At 34.7% G+C, this 19,487-nt stretch overlaps 1 protein-coding gene across 1 annotated transcript in view; it reads right to left on the bottom strand.

The window, feature by feature from the left end:
• LOC306733857 (scavenger receptor cysteine-rich type 1 protein M130-like) overlaps positions 1-19,166 on the bottom strand; it is a gene marked incomplete at its 5' end in the record, with an annotated part of 37,816 nt that extends 18,650 nt beyond the window's left edge. The window contains 3 exons of the mRNA XM_079215163.1: positions 9,807-10,100; positions 10,193-10,525; positions 18,989-19,166. Of these exons, the coding sequence (XP_079071289.1) occupies positions 9,807-10,100; positions 10,193-10,525; positions 18,989-19,166 (805 nt within the window). The remainder of the gene's footprint in view (positions 1-9,806; positions 10,101-10,192; positions 10,526-18,988) is intronic.
• Between the last annotated feature and the right edge of the window lie 321 nt (positions 19,167-19,487).

The raw sequence follows: 19,487 nt of genomic DNA, 5'->3' as shown, positions 1-19,487 counted from the left end.
TTGATTACAGTAGAAGTATATAGATCACAGTAAGTTATTGATTACAGTAGAAGTATATAGATCACACTAAGTTATTGATTACATTAGAAGTATGTAGATCACAGTAAGTTATTGATTACATTAGAAATATATAGATCACACTAAGTTATTGATTACAGTAGAAGTATATAGATCACACTAAGTTATTGATTACAGTAGAAGTATATAGATCACACTAAGTTATTGATTACAGTAGAAGTATATAGATCACACTAAGGTCTTGATTACATTAGAAGTATATAGATCAAAGTAAGTTATTGATTACATTAGAGAAGTATATAGATCACACTAAGTTATTGATTACATTAGAGAAGTATATAGATCACAGTAAGTTATTGATTACACTAGAAGTATATAGATCACAGTAAGTTATTGATTACATTAGAAGTATATAGATCACACTAAGTTATTGATTACATTAGAAGTATATAGATCACAGTAAGTTATTGATTACATTAGAAGTATATAGATCACAGTAAGTTATTGATTACATGAGAGAAGTATATAGATCACACTAAGTTATTGATTACATTAGAAGTATATAGATCACAGTAAGTTATTGATTACAGTAGAAGTATATAGATCACACTAAGTTATTGATTACATTAGAAGTATGTAGATCACAGTAAGTTATTGATTACAGTAGAAGTATATAGATCACAGTAAGTCATTGATTACAGTAGAAGTATATAGATCACACTAAGTCATTGATTACATTAGAAGAATGTAGATCACAGTAAGTTATTGATTACATTAGAAGTATATAGATCACAGTAAGTTATTGATTACATTAGAAGTATGTAGATCACAGTAAGTTATTGATTACAGTAGAAGTATATAGATCACACTAAGTTATTGATTACATTAGAAGTATGTAGATCACAGTAAGTTATTGATTACATTAGAAGTATATAGATCACAGTAAGTTATTGATTACAGCAGAAGTATATAGATCACACTAAGTTATTGATTACGGTAGAAGTATATAGATCACACTAAGTTATTGATTACATTAGAAGTATGTAGATCACAGTAAGTTATTGATTACATTAGAAGTATATAGATCACAGTAAGTTATTGATTACAGTAGAAGTATATAGATCACAGTAAGTTATTGATTACATTAGAGAAGTATATAGTTTACACTAAGTTATTGATTACATTAGAGAAGTATATAGATCACAGTAAGTTATTGATTACATTAGAGAAGTACATAGATCACACTAAGTTATTGATTACATTAGAAGTATATAGATCACACTAAGTTATTGATTACATTAGAAGTATATAGATCACAGTAAGTTATTGATTACATTAGAAGTATATAGATCACAGTAAGTTATTGATTACATTAGATAAGTATATAGATCACAGTAAGTTATTGATTACATTAGAAGTATATAGATCACAGTAAGTTATTGATTACATTAGAATTACATAGATCACACTAAGTTATTGATTACATTAGAAGTATATAGATCACAGTAAGTTATTGATTACATTAGAGAAGTATATAGATCACAGTAAGTTATTGATTACATTAGAGAAGTATATAGATCACACTAAGTTATTGATTACAGTAGAAGTATATAGATCACAGTAAGTTATTGATTACAGTAGAAGTATATAGATCACACTAAGTTATTGATTACATTAGAAGTATGTAGATCACAGTAAGTTATTGATTACAGTAGAAGTGTATAGATCACAGTAAGTTATTGATTACAGTAGAAGTATGTAGATCACAGTAAGTCATTGATTACAGTAGAAGTATATAGATCACACTAAGTGATTGATTACATTAGAAGAATGTAGATCACAGTAAGTAATTGATAACATTAGAAGTATATAGATCACAGTAAGTTATTGATTACATTAGAAGTATGTAGATCACAGTAAGTTATTGTTTACAGTAGAAGTATATAGATCACACTAAGTTATTGATTACATTAGAGGTATGTAGATCACAGTAAGTTATTGATTACAGTAGAAGTATATAGATCACACTAAGTTATTGATTACAGTAGAAGTATATAGATCACACTAAGTTATTGATTACAGTAGAAGTATATAGATCACACTAAGTTATTGATTACATTAGAAGTATGTAGATCACAGTAAGTTATTGATTACATTAGAAGTATATAGATCACAGTAAGTTCTTGATTACATTAGAGAAGTATATAGATCACACTAAGTTATTGATTACATTAGAGAAGTATATAGATCACACTAAGTTATTGATTACATTAGAAGTATATAGATCACAGTAAGTTATTGATTACATTAGAAGTATATAGATCACAGTAAGTTATTGATTACATTAGAAGTTTATAGATCACAGTAAGTTATTGATTACATTAGAGAAGTATATAGATCACAGTAAGTTATTGATTACATTAGAGAAGTATATAGATCACACTAAGTTATTGATTACATTAGAAGTATATAGATCACAGTAAGTTATTGATTACATTAGAAGTATATAGATCACAGTATGTTATTGATTACATTAGAGAAGTATATAGATCACAGTAAGTTATTGATTACATTAGAAGTATATAGATCACACTAAGTTATTGATTACATTAGAAGTATATAGATCACAGTAAGTTATTGATTACAGTAGAAGTATATAGATCACACTAAGTTATTGATTACAGTAGAAGTATATAGATCACACTAAGTTATTGATTACATTAGAAGTATGTAGATCACAGTAAGTTATTGATTACATTAGAAGTATATAGATCACAGTAAGTTATTGATTACAGTAGAAGTATATAGATCACAGTAAGTTATTGATTACAGTAGAAGTATATAGATCACAGTAAGTGATTGATTACACTAGAGAAGTATGTAGTTTACACTAAGTTATTGATTACATTAGAGAAGTAAATAGATCACACTAAGTTATTGATTACAGTAGAAGTATATAGATCACAGTAAGTAATTGATTACATTAGAAGTATGTAGATCACAGTAAGTTATTGATTACAGTAGAAGTATATAGATCACAGTAAGTTATTGATTACAGTAGAAGTATATAGATCACACTAAGTTATTGATTACATTAGAAGTATGTAGATCACAGTAAGTTATTGATTACATTAGAAGTATATAGATCACACTAAGTTATTGATTACAGTAGAAGTATATAGATCACACTAAGTTATTGATTACAGTAGAAGTATATAGATCACACTAAGTTATTGATTACAGTAGAAGTATATAGATCACACTAAGGTCTTGATTACATTAGAAGTATATAGATCAAAGTAAGTTATTGATTACATTAGAGAAGTATATAGATCACACTAAGTTATTGATTACATTAGAGAAGTATATAGATCACAGTAAGTTATTGATTACACTAGAAGTATATAGATCACAGTAAGTTATTGATTACATTAGAAGTATATAGATCACACTAAGTTATTGATTACATTAGAAGTATATAGATCACAGTAAGTTATTGATTACAATAGAAGTATATAGATCACAGTAAGTTATTGATTACATGAGAGAAGTATATAGATCACACTAAGTTATTGATTACATTAGAAGTATATAGATCACAGTAAGTTATTGATTACATTAGAAGTATATAGATCACAGTAAGTTATTGATTACATTAGAGAAGTATATAGATCACAGTAAGCTATTGATTACATTAGAGAAGTACATAGATCACACTAAGTTATTGATTACATTAGAAGTATATAGATCACACTAAGTTATTGATTACATTAGAAGTATATAGATCACAGTAAGTTATTGATTACATTAGAAGTATATAGATCACAGTAAGTTATTGATTACATTAGGTAAGTATATAGATCACAGTAAGTTATTGATTACATTAGAAGTATATAGATCACAGTAAGTTATTGATTACATTAGAATTACATAGATCACACTAAGTTATTGATTACATTAGAAGAATGTAGATCACAGTAAGTTATTGATTACATTAGAAGTATATAGATCACAGTAAGTTATTGATTACACTAGAAGTATGTAGATCACAGTAAGTTATTGATTACAGTAGAAGTATATAGATCACACTAAGTTATAGATTACATTAGAAGTTTTAGATCACAGTAAGTTATTGATTACAGTAGAAGTATATAGATCACACTAAGTTATTGATTACAGTAGAATTATATAGATCACACTAAGTTATTGATTACATTAGAAGTATGTAGATCACAGTAAGTTATTGATTACATTAGAAGTATATAGATCACAGTAAGTTCTTGATTACATTAGAGAAGTATATAGATCACACTAAGTTATTGATTACATTAGAGAAGTATATAGATCACACTAAGTTATTGATTACATTAGAAGTATATAGATCACAGTAAGTTATTGATTACATTAGAAGTATATAGATCACAGTAAGTTATTGATTACATTAGAAGTTTATAGATCACAGTAAGTTATTGATTACATTAGAGAAGTATATAGATCACAGTAAGTTATTGATTACATTAGAGAAGTATATAGATCACACTAAGTTATTGATTACATTAGAAGTATATAGATCACAGTAAGTTATTGATTACATTAGAAGTATATAGATCACAGTATGTTATTGATTACATTAGAGAAGTATATAGATCACAATAAGTTATTGATTACATTAGAAGTATATAGATCACACTAAGTTATTGATTACATTAGAAGTATATAGATCACAGTAAGTTATTGATTACATTAGAAGTATATAGATCACAGTAAGTTATTGATTACAGTAGAAGTATATAGATCACAGTAAGTTATTGATTACATTAGAGAAGTATATAGTTTACACTAAGTTATTGATTACATTAGAGAAGTATATAGATCACACTAAGTTATTGATTACAGTAGAAGTATATAGATCACAGTAAGTAATTGATTACATTAGAAGTATGTAGATCACAGTAAGTTATTGATCACAGTAGAAGTATATAGATCACAGTAAGTTATTGATTACAGTAGAAGTATATAGATCACACTAAGTTATTGATTACATTAGAGAAGTATATAGATCACAGTAAGTTATTGATTACATTAGAGAAGTATATAGATCACACTAAGTTATTGATTTTATTAGAAGTATATAGATCACAGTAAGTTATTGATTACATTAGAAGTATATAGATCACAGTATGTTATTGATTACATTAGAGAAGTATATAGATCACAGTAAGTTATTGATTACATTAGAAGTATATAGATCACACTAAGTTATTGATTACATTAGAAGTATATAGATCACAGTAAGTTATTGATTACATTAGAAGTATATAGATCACAGTAAGTTATTGATTACAGTAGAAGTATATAGATCACAGTAAGTTATTGATTACAGTAGAAGTATATAGATCACAGTAAGTTATTGATTACATTAGAGAAGTATATAGTTTACACTAAGTTATTGATTACATTAGAGAAGTATATAGATCACACTAAGTTATTGATTACAGTAGAAGTATATAGATCACAGTAAGTAATTGATTACATTAGAAGTATGTAGATCACAGTAAGTTATTGATTACAGTAGAAGTATATAGATCACAGTAAGTTATTGATTACAGTAGAAGTATATAGATCACAGTAAGTTATTGATTACAGTAGAAGTATATAGATCACACTAAGTTATTGATTACATTAGAAGTGTATAGATCACAGTAAGTTATTGATTACATTAGAAGTATATAGATCACAGTAAGTTATTGATTACATGAGAGAAGTATATAGATCACACTAAGTTATTGATTACATTAGAAGTATCTAGATCACAGTAAGTCATTGATTACATTAGAAGTATATAGATCACAGTAAGTTATTGATTACATTAGAGAAGTATATAGATCACAGTAAGTTATTGATTACATTAGAGAAGTACATAGATCACACTAAGTTATTGATTACATTAGAAGTGTATAGATCACACTAAGTACTTGATTACATTAGAAGTATATAGATCACAGTAAGTTATTGATTACATTAGAAGTATATAGATCACAGTAAGTTATTGATTACATTAGATAAGTATGTAGATCACAGTAAGTTATTGATTACATTAGAAGTATATAGATCACAGAAAGTTATTGATTACATTAGAATTACATAGATCACACTAAGTTATTGATTACATTAGAAGTATATAGATCACAGTAAGTTATTGATTACATTAGAGAAGTATATAGATCACAGTAAGTTATTGATTACATTAGAGAAGTATCTAGATCACACTAAGTTATTGATTACAGTAGAAGTATATAGATCACACTAAGTTATTGATTACAGTAGAAGTATATAGATCACACTAAGTTATTGATTACATTAGAAGTATATAGATCACAGTAAGTTATTGATTACAGTAGAAGTATATAGATCACACTAAGTTATTGATTACAGTAGAAGTATGTAGATCACAGTAAGTTATTGATTACAGTAGAAGTATATAGATCACACTAAGTTATTGATTACATTAGAGAAGTATATAGATCACATTTAGTTATTGATTACATTAGAGAAGTATATAGATCACACTCAGTTATTGATTACATTAGAAGTATATAGATCACAGTAAGTTATTGATTACAGTAGAAGTATATAGATCACAGTAAGTTATTGATTACAGTAGAAGTATATAGATCACAGTAAGTTATTGATTACAGTAGAAGTATATAGATCACACTAAGTTATTGATTACATTAGAAGTATGTAGATCACAGTAAGTTATTGATTACATTAGAAGTATATAGATCACACTAAGTTATCGATTACAGTAGAAGTATATAGATCACACTAAGTTATTGATTACAGTAGAAGTATATAGATCACACTAAGTTATTGATTACAGTAGAAGTATATAGATCAAAGTAAGTTATTGATTACAGTAGAGAAGTATATAGATCACACTAAGTTATTGATTACAGTAGAAGTATATAGATCACACTAAGTTATTGATTACAGTAGAAGTATATAGATCACACTAAGTTATTGATTACAGTAGAAGTTTATAGATCACACTAAGGTCTTGATTACATTAGAAGTATATAGATCAAAGTAAGTTATTGATTACATTAGAGAAGTATATAGATCACACTAAGTTATTGATTACATTAGAGAAGTATATAGATCACAGTAAGTTATTGATTACACTAGAAGTATATAGATCACAGTAAGTTATTGATTACAGTAGAAGTATATAGATCACACTAAGTTATTGATTACATTAGAAGTATATAGATCACAGTAAGTTATAGATTAAAATTAAAAGTATATAGATCACAGTAAGTTATTGATTACATGAGAGAAGTATATAAATCACACTAAGTTATTGATTACATTAGAAGTATATAGATCACAGTAAGTTATTGATTACATTAGAAGTATATAGATCACAGTAAGTTATTGATTACATTAGAGAAGTATATAGATCACAGTAAGTTATTGATTACATTAGAGAAGTACATAGATCACACTAAGTTAGTGATTACATTAGAAGTATATAGATCACACTAAGTTATTGATTACATTAGAAGTATATAGATCACAGTAAGTTATTGATTACATTAGAAGTATATAGATCACAGTAAGTTATTGATTACATTAGAGAAGTATATAGATCACAGTAAGTTATTGATTACATTAGAAGTATATAGATCACAGTAAGTTATTGATTACATGAGAGAAGTATATAGATCACAGTAAGTTATTGATTACATTAGAAGTATATAGATCACAGTAAGTTATTGATTACATTAGAAGTATATAGATCACAGTAAGTTATTGATTACATTAGAATTATATAGATCACACTAAGTTATTGATTACATTAGAAGTATATAGATCACAGTAAGTTATTGATTACATTAGAGAAGTATATAGATCACAGTAAGTTTTTGATTACATTAGAGAAGTATATAGATCACAGTAAGTTATTGATTACATTAGAAGTATATAGATCACAGTAAGTTATTGATCACATTAGAGAAGTATGGATCAGAGGGATCATCACTCTTGGTTGAAAGCTAATTGAAACAGACGCAGTGAGTTCATGACGTGGTGTCAGGACTTAGGAAGCTCACCTGTGGAGAACCACAGGGATCGGTGATGGTCCAATACTTTTTATACTTTACATTAAACATATTTGTAATGTTACTAAATTATTAAAATGTTTTTTGCTGAGGATACAAACTTGTTTTGTTCAGGAAAACGATTGAAGGACCTTTTGTTTGTTATTGAAAAGGAGCTAGAAATGATCACATCCTGGTTCTTCATATAAAGAAAACTAAATTCATGGTTTTTGGAAATCAAATGAAGTAGAGAGATATTGAATTAAAATTCTGTGATGATGAAGTTGAAAGAGTTTTGAGACAAAATTGCTCTGGGTTGTGATTGATCATAAAGTAACATGGAGACAACATATTGAATATATAAATGGTAAAATGTCAAAGTCAATAGCAATACTGTATACATGTAGAGATGTACTAACTTCTAAGGCCTTGTATATCATTTATTGCTCACTTATACTTCCATATTTATCTCATTGTGTGGAGGTGTGGAGGTCAACCTATAAAACATTTATAAATTCAACTTCTTGTTACAGAAACCAGCGATACGCATCATGAATAATGTTGTTACTATGGTTACTGTGAGCACACACATCCATTGTTTGTCAGATCTCATGTTATGAAATGTAATGATTTGGTTTATTATAAAATAATGCAGACGATGTGCAGAGCTAAAGCAAAGGCACTGCCAGACTGTGTTCAAAGGTTGTTTCAATACATGAGTGTGAATATGATTTGAGATGTTTGTAAGTTTATTGTACAAAAAGCTAGAAAAGAGATTAAAAGAAGATGTATTTCTATTGTAGGAGTTCAGTTATGGAACAACAATAACATGGATGTAAGAACGCTCAACTCATCTTTGGTTTTCAAAAGGATTGTTTATGAAACTATTAGTGAGGATTACAAGTGTGAATAAAATGTAGAAACATATATAAATATATATATATATTATTGTTTTCATTATATCCAATTAATTATCTGATTTAATTGATAATAATTTAGGATATAAATATATCAGCATTATGCTTCTACCTGTACCTCTTCAGTCTTTCTGTTTTGTATATTATGACAAAATAAAACAGGAAACCCCAAATATAAGAAAGTGAAAACATGTAAAACATAAGGTATGAACTTGAAGAGGTGTGACTCTTGTATAGAGTCTGAGTCTCTGTCCTGTTGGTGGACGCTGACTCACAGCAACGTGTTGTCAGTGGACTGGAGAAGATCAAACATAACAATGTAATCAGACTGGAGGAGGATTCTCTTTGACTCAAATGAAACTCTGTCTCCTCTGCATTGGGGGCGTGGCCTAACCACAGCACAGCCTTTTGGAGCGCCATTACAAAACAGGGCTCTGATGCTAAGGGACGAAAGTTCATCATGTTGGGCAAACTATCCTGTAGAATTCACCAGCAAGCGTTGTGGATCCACACCTCAGAAGATGTGCTTTAACTTGATGAAGAAACACGTCTCCACTTCAGCAATAAGGTGCTGAGCCAGTAGAGTTAAACATGAAAACAAGTCAAGTTTAATGAGACAATGGGGAATATAATGGTTCACCAATAAGAAGAGACAGGTGAAGGCTCATGGAGGAATAGAGACACCTCAGAGAATGTATTATATACAGATTCACAGTCTGTAGTTAGGGAGGGACAGGACTGAAACATATGAATTACATGATGAGCTTACCTGAGCAGGTGAGATCCAGGCTGTAGGAAGAGAGTGATGATGATGATACACACTCCCTCAGAGGAGATGCAGACTGAACACACTTAGAGTTGATCCTCCACACATTTCTCTCTGAGGACTCGTGTCTCCGTCCTGTAGAAACAGCAGAGCCACAGTCCAGATCTCTACAGACAACAGCTGCTGCCTTCAGGGTCCAGACAGAGTAAGGATCATCTACTGGTCTCCAGTCTCCTTGTTTCATCTCCAGTGTTCCTGCACAGCGACTGGCTCCTCCCACCAACCTGACAGGAGGTTCTGAACAGAAAGCAGAGAGTCGTCAGTAAAGAACAAAGTGAGTTCCAGGAGAACAGAGATGAAGCAGATCAAAGCTGCAGCTCCTCTTCTACCTGAGCAGGTGAGTCCAACAGCTTTGCCAGGTGAGCAGGTGTTTCTCTCTGAGCCTGAGCTTCTACAGTCCAGGAGAGCAGACTCATGGCCTCCACACTGGAACTCTTTGGTCCACATTGGAGCCTCCACTTCTCCATAGAGCGCCCCCTGGAGGACTGAAGGAGCGCCACAGCCAAGCTCCCTACAGACCACCTCTGCATCCTGCTGGTCAAAGTCCTCTTCACACACGGAGGACCCCCACTGGGTAGACTGGTTAGACTGGGTAGACTGGGTAGACCTCACCTCCAGTCTACCTGAACACAGACTGGTTCCATCCACCAGCCTGACAGAGTCTGAGAGATGAGAGAAGATACAAGAGAGATGAAAGACTCCAGACACTAAATAAAGAGATGTCATTAAACTATAATTCAGAGGAATTAAAAAATAACAAAAGTCAATAGTAATAATAAGACATATTTATAATAATACAAAACATGCCATAACATAATCCTGGTTCAATACACAGTGCATTGTCTGATGAGTTTTCATAAGTCCATATGACATAAATTGGAGGTTTCATGAGGTTTGATCCAGCTCACAGTGGAACCTGATCCAGGTCCACGATTTGCATCACTAAGCCTGGACCTGTACTTGCATGTATTAAAGTTCATATGGAGAAAGGTTTCTCACAGATATTGCTTCCATAAAGGTACATGACCCGACTGATCACTATTGTCAGCTCAGGGGAGGAAGGAGGCAATCCCCTCAGAAATGGTCCATCATGTCTGGTTCTCCTCTGAGTTCATCTTTTAGATCTCTGCTGCAAGTCAATAAGTTCCATTTGCAACAGACTCAGGACTGAGGAATGACTTCATACTACAGATCAAGCTTCATGGGGCGTGAAACATGAAACATGAAACATGAAACATGAAACATGAAACATGAATACTACACAGCTTCTGTTTTACAACTCAATATTTAATATTTATTTGAGTCAATATGTTCTATAGAAAAACAAACTATTTACTATGTTTGCACAATGTGCTCTGTATCTATGTGTGTACTATGTACTCTGTATCTATGTGTGTACTATGTACTCTGTATCTATGTGTGTACTATGTACTCTGTATCTATGTGTGTAATATGTACTCTGTATCTATGTGTGTACTATGTACTCTGTATCTATGTGTGTACTATGTACTCTGTATGTATGTGTGTACTGTGTACTCTGTATCTATGTGTGTACTATGTACTCTGTATCTATGTGTGTACTATGTACTCTGTATGTATGTGTGTACTGTGTACTCTGTATCTATGTGTGTACTATGTACTCTGTATCTATGTGTGTACTATGTACTCTGTATGTATGTGTGTACTGTGTACTCTGTATGTATGTGTGTACTATGTACTCTGTATCTATGTGTGTACTGTGTACTCTGTATGTATGTGTGCACTATGTACTCTGTATCTATGTGTGTACTATGTACTCTGTATCTATGTGTGTACTATGTACTCTGTATGTATGTGTGTACTGTGTACTCTGTATGTATGTGTGTACTATGTACTCTGTATCTATGTGTGTACTGTGTACTCTGTATGTATGTGTGTACTATGTACTCTGTATGTATGTGTGTACTATGTACTCTGTATGTATGTGTACTATGTACTCTGTATCTATGTGTGTACTATGTACTCTGTATGTATGTGTACTATGTACTCTGTATCTATGTGTGTACTATGTACTCTGTATCTATGTGTACTATGTACTCTGTATCTATGTGTGTACTATGTACTCTGTATCTATGTGTACTATGTACTCTGTATCTATGTGTGTACTATGTACTCTGTATCTATGTGTGTACTGTGTACTCTGTATCTATGTGTGTATTATGTACTCTGTATCTATGTGTGTCCTGTGTACTCTGTATCTATGTGTGTACTATGTACTCTGTATCTATGTGTGTACTATGTACTCTGTATCTATGTGTACTATGTACTTTGTATCTATGTGTGTACTATGTACTCTGTATCTATGTGTGTACTGTGTACTCTGTATCTATGTGTGTACTGTGTACTCTGTATCTATGTGTGTACTATGTACTCTGTATCTATGTGTGTACTGTGTACTCTGTATGTGTGTACTGTGTACTCTGTATGTGTGTATGTGTACTCTGTATGTGTGTATGTGTACTCTGTATGTGTACTGTGTACTCTGTATGTGTGTATGTATACTCTGTATGTGTACTGTGTACTCTGTATGTGTGTATGTGTACTCTGTACGTGTACTGTGTACTCTGTATGTGTGTACTGTGTACTCTGTATGTGTGTATGAGTACTCTGTATGTGTACTGTGTACTCTGTATGTGTGTATGTGTACTCTGTATGTGTACTGTGTACTCTGTATGTGTGTGTGTGTACTCTGTATGTGTGTACTCTGTATGTGTACTATGTACTCTGTATGTGTGTGTGTGTACTCTGTATGTGTACTGTGTACTCTGTATGTGTACTGTGTACTCTGTATGTGTGTATGTGTACTCTGTATGTGTACTGTGTACTCTGTATGTGTGTATGTGTACTCTGTATGTGTGTACTCTGTATGTGTACTGTGTACTCTGTATGTGTGTACTGTGTACTCTGTATGTGTGTATGTGTACTCTGTATGTGTGTATGTGTACTCTGTATGTGTACTGTGTACTCTGTATGAGAGTACTGTGTACTCTGTATGTGTGTATGTGTACTCTGTATGTGTGTATGTGTACTGTGTATGTGTACTGTGTACTCTGTATGTGTGTACTGTGTACTCTGTATGTGTGTATGTGTACTCTGTATGTGTGTACTGTATACTCTGTATGTGTGTACTTTGTACTCTGTATGTGTGTATGTGTACTCTGTATGTGTGTATGTGTACTCTGTATGTGTACTGTGTACTCTGTATGTGTGTACTGTGTACTCTGTATGTGTGTATGTGTACTCTGTATGTGTGTACTGTGTACTCTGTATGTGTGTACTGTGTACTCTGTATGTGTGTATGTGTACTCTGTATGTGTGTACTGTATACTCTGTATGTGTACTCTGTATGTGTGTATGTGTACTCTGTATGTGTGTATGTGTATTCTGTATGTGTACTCTGTATGTGTGTACTGTGTACTCTCTATGTGTGTACTGTGTACTCTGTATGTGTGTACTGTGTACTCTGTATGTGTGTATGTGTACTCTGTATGTGTACTGTGTACTCTGTATGTGTACTGTGTACTCTGTATGTGTGTATGTGTACTCTGTATGTGTGTACTGTATACTCTGTATGTGTACTCTGTATGTGTGTATGTGTACTCTGTATGTGTACTCTGTATGTGTGTACTGTGTACTCTCTATGTGTGTACTGTGTACTCTGTATGTGTGTATGTATGTGTGTACTATGTACTCTGTATGTGTGTACTATGTACTCTGTATGTATGTGTATACTATGTATGTACTATTTGTACTTTGTGTACTATGTGTACTCTGTGTACTATGTATGTACTGTTTGTACTTTGTGTACTATGTGTACTCTGTGTACTGTGTGTACTATATATGTGTGTACTCTGTGTACTGTGTACTCTGTATGTGTGTACTGTGTGTACTCTGTGTACTCTGTATGTGTGTACTGTGTGTACTCTGTGTACTCTGTATGTGTGTACTGTGTGTACTCTGTGTACTCTGTGTACTGTGTGTACTCTGTGTACTGGTGACCAGTGCGTGGTCGTGTGAGTCTCACAGTGAAAGTGAACAGCAGATCTTCGATGTCTCTCTGTCTCTCTCTCTCTGTGGATTGTTTTAGTTCACTGCAGGTTTCTTTTCTCAGGTGGTAGTGGGTTGTCTGTCTGAATGAAACCAGTGGATCTTTGCAGCGTATGTGGGAGGGTATTTCCTGGGTGTTCATTGGGTAGTTTCACACTAAATGTGGACGGACACCTGAATCAACCAATCAGGTGAAAGGAGGAGACACAGACGCCTCAGGCTCCTATGAGAGGATGATCACAGAGAAGTGGGCGGGGCCTCCAGACTGTGACGCATCCAGCAGCATCTCAATCTTTTTCTACTCCGTTTTTTCACGGAGATATTAATGGAAACGTCCAGTAAACGTTTTCTTACGGGGCCTCAGAAAAACACTTTAACACTAAACTGTGATGTCAAGTAGGGGTCACAACGAGTTTGAGACCCCTGGTCATGATGAACATCAACAGGATGAGGGAACACGTTTTTAAAGCTGCTGTCAAGGAGGCTGTGATGCTGGCAACTTTCCTCACATGCAACAGAACTGAACCATCAGGACAAAGACATCCTGCAGCTTGACATCTATGTGGAGCAAGATCACATGACCAGAAGTGATCACTGAGTAAAACAGTGTCAGTGTTCACCTGCACACATTCTCTCTCTGCAGATTTACCTTGAGATCAAATCAAGGGCAACACCTGCCATTAATGTAGAGTTATGGGATTTACTGATGGAACACAAGGATCTACACCTCAGAAGATGTGCTTTAACTTGATGAAGAAACACGTTTCCACTTCAGCAATAAGGTGCTGAGCCAGTAGAGTTAAACATGGAAACAAGTCAAGTTTAATGAGACAATGGGGAATATAATGGTTCACCAATAAGAAGAGACAGGTGAAGGCTCATGGAGGAATAGAGACACCTCAGAGAATGTATTATATACAGATTCACAGTCTGTAGTTAGGGAGGGACAGGACTGAAACATATGAATTACATGATGAGCTTACCTGAGCAGGTGAGATCCAGGCTGAAGGAAGAGAAGAATGATGTTACACACTCCCTCAGAGGAGATGCAGACTGAAAACAGTTGGAGTTGATCCTCCACACATTTCTCCATGAGGACTCGTGTCTCCGTCCTGTAGAAACAGCAGAGCCACAGTCCAGATCTCTACAGACAACAGCTGCTGCCTTCAGGGTCCAGACATAGTAAGGATCATCTACTGGTCTCCATTCTCCTTGATGCTTCACCTCCAGTGATCCTGCACAGCGACTGGCTCCTCCCACCAACCTGACAGGTTCTGAACAGAAAGCAGAGAGTCGTCGGAGTTTATTTAATGATAAATCAACTAAAACTTATAATTCTGCTTCATTGAATGTTCATTTCTCTTTACCTGTTGAGTTTCCTTCAGCCTGGAGTCCTGGAGAAATAGACACATATTTGTTGTTTGAAGTAAATGTTATAGAAATCCACACATATTTGTTTTTAAATGTAATCGCAATTTTCATCAACAACTTATTTGGATGATGTTACGTTTATATACAGACTGTTTTTCAGATGTCCCCTTTTCTTTTAGACAATTACAGGATAGATGAATAAAGGGTATTATTTGTTCTGGCATTATAACAAATATATATACATACATATATATACATATATAATTTATTTAAATTCTTAATTACAATGACGGCAGAAGGCAAAGCGTCCTGAGGGAAGGGGCTTAAAAAAGAAACATATCTTGCTTGATCTACTTAATAAAATCGAGGCAACTTTTTGCATAAATGTATTCCATAGAATAAGTAATGCTGGTTTTTGTTTGAATTACTCATTTTTGTACGTAACAAATTCTTCTTTTAAAAGGTATATCTAACTTGATTTTTTAGGTAATTCACTAGCACAATGAAGTTGACTTTACTTGGAAAAATGATTCGCTTCATACAAACAAATAAGCAATTCATACAATAAACAGCATTGTTTATTTATGTAATAAATGTATGCTAAAAGTTGCCTTGATTTGATTAAGTAGATCAAGCAGGAGTCATTTAATGTGTGAGTCCTTCACAATAAAATCTCAATCTCAAGAAGGACTGATGCTGATTGGAGGAGCCTGGAGGAGGAGGGTCACATCGCTTTGAGCTGAAATGACAACTGACAGCACCAGAGAGGAGAACTATTTAAAGTCTGACAACAACGCTGTGATTGGCTTACAGAACTGTTGACAACGACTGGTTGGTTCATTCAACACACACACTTCATGTGTTTTTATGTTCCATCTTTAATCCATAATGTTGTAGTGTAAATGTATTTTATCAGGCTGAACGCCCACATGTCTCTTCTTTTTTTACGTCTCCATGCTTCCATTGGGAACTGCGTGTTTAACGTCACATTGCAATGAATTGTGGGTAATTCCCTTAGGCAAAGTCAGCCTCTAATGCTGACTTAGGGAAAGGGATCATAAAGGACTCAACATGTCTGCCAGAGACTCAAACACTACGATGTGACAATGGGACAGAACCAAACCCTCAAGGACTTCAGGGAGCCTCAAAGTCTCTGAGACTGAGTTCATGAATGAACCGGAGACACGAACACCAGAGAAACACTGCACAGAGACTCAACATATAATAATACATGTGGGGGAATAGAACTGAATGTGGACATTTTTCACAAAGTTCAGCGCACATCATCACGTTTTATCAACCAAGAGGATCACATGTCAGCGTTATTTTTTTAACATGGTGGCTGGCACAGTTCAATTCATGCAGTGGTTCTCAAACTGTGGGGAGGTTTATCAAAATTCAGCTCGGACCATTTTGTTACAATCTTGGTGGGACGTGAACATTTCTCTTCCTCCAAAGTGGGGCGTGACAAAAACAGTTTGAGAACCACAATCTTTATTTTTCAGTCGGGATAATTTATGAACGTTTGTTCTTCACTTTTCTATTTGAAAGACATGAAAATACTACTTCACTGTCATGAACTGTTGTGTGGAATTACAATGACATTATTTCGGTTTAACTGTTTTCTGTGTGTGTGTGTGTGTTTTCTGAGTGAAAGCCATATAAATACATAAAGAGTCCTACCTGAGCTCCTCAGCAACAGCAGCAGCATCAACAGGTGATCCATGACGTCCAGGTGGTCCGTCTCTCTCTCTCTGATCACCACATGCCTTCAGGGTATGTCTGCGTACAGGAAGAGAGGAGGAGCTGTGCTCATGGTGGCCTTCAGCTTTATAATTAGACACTTTTTTGAGCTGATTTCCTGTGAAACTGATCATCGTTGATTTCACAAGAAGCTGCTGACCGATGCACGATTACGGGACAGTTACCACGACAACCAGGACTGACAGAGAGGTTCCTCTCAGATTAATGCTGAGTCCTCTTCTTATTTCTGGTAGACGTGTTCACAGATACCTCTCACTGAGCCTGGCTTCATGTTTCTGTGTTGTTGGCCTTCATGAAGCTCAGCATGTGCTCAGCCCAGTGGCGACCGGTCAATAGAGGTCTAATATTTATAATATTATTAATTATAAAACACATAATAATATTAATAAACTATACAAATTGTCAATATTTGTGTTTTTGAGCTATGGAATATACCCAGTAATATTTGCAAAATAGGATATCTGTGCCAAATATATGCTTTCCTGCTTGTCCCCTCTGCTAGTGCACGTCTCTGCTGCTAGTGCACGTCTCTGTCTGCTGCTAGTGCACGTCTCTGCTGCTAGTGCACGTATCTGCTGCTAGTGCACGTCTCTGTCTGCTGCTAGTGCACGTCTCTGCTGCTAGTGCACGTCTCTGTCTGCTGCTAGTGCACGTATCTGCTGCTAGTGCACGTCTCTGTCTGCTGCTAGTGCACGTCTCTGCTGCTAGTGCACGTCTCTGCTGCTAGTGCACGTCTGCGGAGCCATCAGTACAGAAGCCTTTCCCTTAGAGTGGTGGTCCACACATGCAGAGTGCAGCATGTGCTCATGTCGTTGCGCCACGTTGTTGCGCAACAACGTGGCGCAACAACGTGGCAATGTCCCCCACTGTTATCCTCCTCGGCGATTTCAACATCCACATTGATAACCCATCTAGTATCTTTGCTAAAGACTTCACATCACTCCTGGACTGTCTCGGCATTATACAATATGTCAACCTCCCAACCCATAACAAAGGTCATATACTCGACTTAGTCTGTTGTAGTGCAGCCTGTGTTCATGTGTTCATCCTTCATGAAGCTGATGAGTGTTCAGCCTGTGTTCATGTGTTCATCCTTCATGAAGCTGATGAGTGTTCAGCATGTGTTCATGTGTTCATCCTTCATGAAGCTGATGAGTGTTCAGCATGTGTTCATGTGTTCATCCTTCATGAAGCTGATGAGTGTTCAGCATGTGTTCATGTGTTCACATTCTGTTGCTCTGCTCTTTACTCTCAAACTGAGCTGAAGCTGAGAGTCTGTGTGTTGTTTCTGAGCTGTGTTAACGTGGTAGAAGTGAGGCCTGCACACCAACCGTCTGACGGCCGACCAGCAAGACTCCTTCCTGTGTGTTGCCATGACGATCCAAACCACGTGCGAGCGTCTCAGTTTCATTAGTTCTGATGATTAAAACTGACTGAAAAGAAGTACTCACATCTTTTACTTAGTAAAAGTACTAATATGTCAGTGTAGAAATATTATTTTACAGTAAAAACACTCATTATGCACAATGGACCATTTCAGAATAAGATTATTGTATAGTATTATAATTATTGATGCATTATAGAGGACCTATTATGCTGTTCTGCTTTTTCCCTTCAGTGTTTCATATTGTTTTACATGTAAAGGCCCTCAGGAACTCTGCTGAGACTCAGAGGAACAGGGTGTGTTACTGTACTGCTCCGTTACACTGCACTGAAAACATGTCCTGCTTGAGCTACTTCATGAAATCAAGGCAATGAATGTATTCCATAGAATAAGAAATGCTGTTTATTGTATGAATTGGGGGGTGTCGACACGGGCCGCACCAGGAGCTGCGGTGGGGGTCTCCTCCGCGGGGCGGGCTTCGGCCGGGCTAAAGCTGGTGTGCGATCGCTGTCCCCCTGACCGCAGGCATGAACCGTCAGGTGATCCTCTGCCGGGGGCAGACCCAGGGCCGCTGACTGCGCCTCCCCGGTGAGCAGAGGCAGGAGACGGACCACCCACTCCGTCGCAGGCCAACCACACGCCTCCGCCACCGCCTGGGACGTCTCCAAAAAGGACTGCGCGTCGTCCGCCGCCGTCATTTTCTGTAGTGCCACCCCAAGGTGTTGAGCCGCACTTTAGGACCAAACAACCAGCTGATATTATGGTCTGTATTGAGATGTACAGTATGAATTCCATACATTTAACCCTCTGTGTTTGAAGAGATCTATGAATGAAATGAGGCCATCAGCAGATATTCCCATACCTTTAATAACAATGTATAGTCTCCTCTAAAGTCTAATAAAAGGGGACCCACTTCTTAAGTCACTTCTTAAAACACATTTTTATAGAATTGCTTTTAAGTGATGTCGTCCTTTTATGTCCTTTAATGATCTATTATGCAGTTCTTTTGTTCCCCTGTT

This window comes from Taurulus bubalis, assembly GCF_910589615.1.
Source record: "Taurulus bubalis genome assembly, chromosome: 3".
NCBI lineage: Eukaryota > Metazoa > Chordata > Actinopteri > Perciformes > Cottidae > Taurulus > Taurulus bubalis.
The sequence above is the reverse complement of the archived record's forward strand: the minus strand, read 5'-3'. Positions and strand labels throughout refer to the sequence as shown.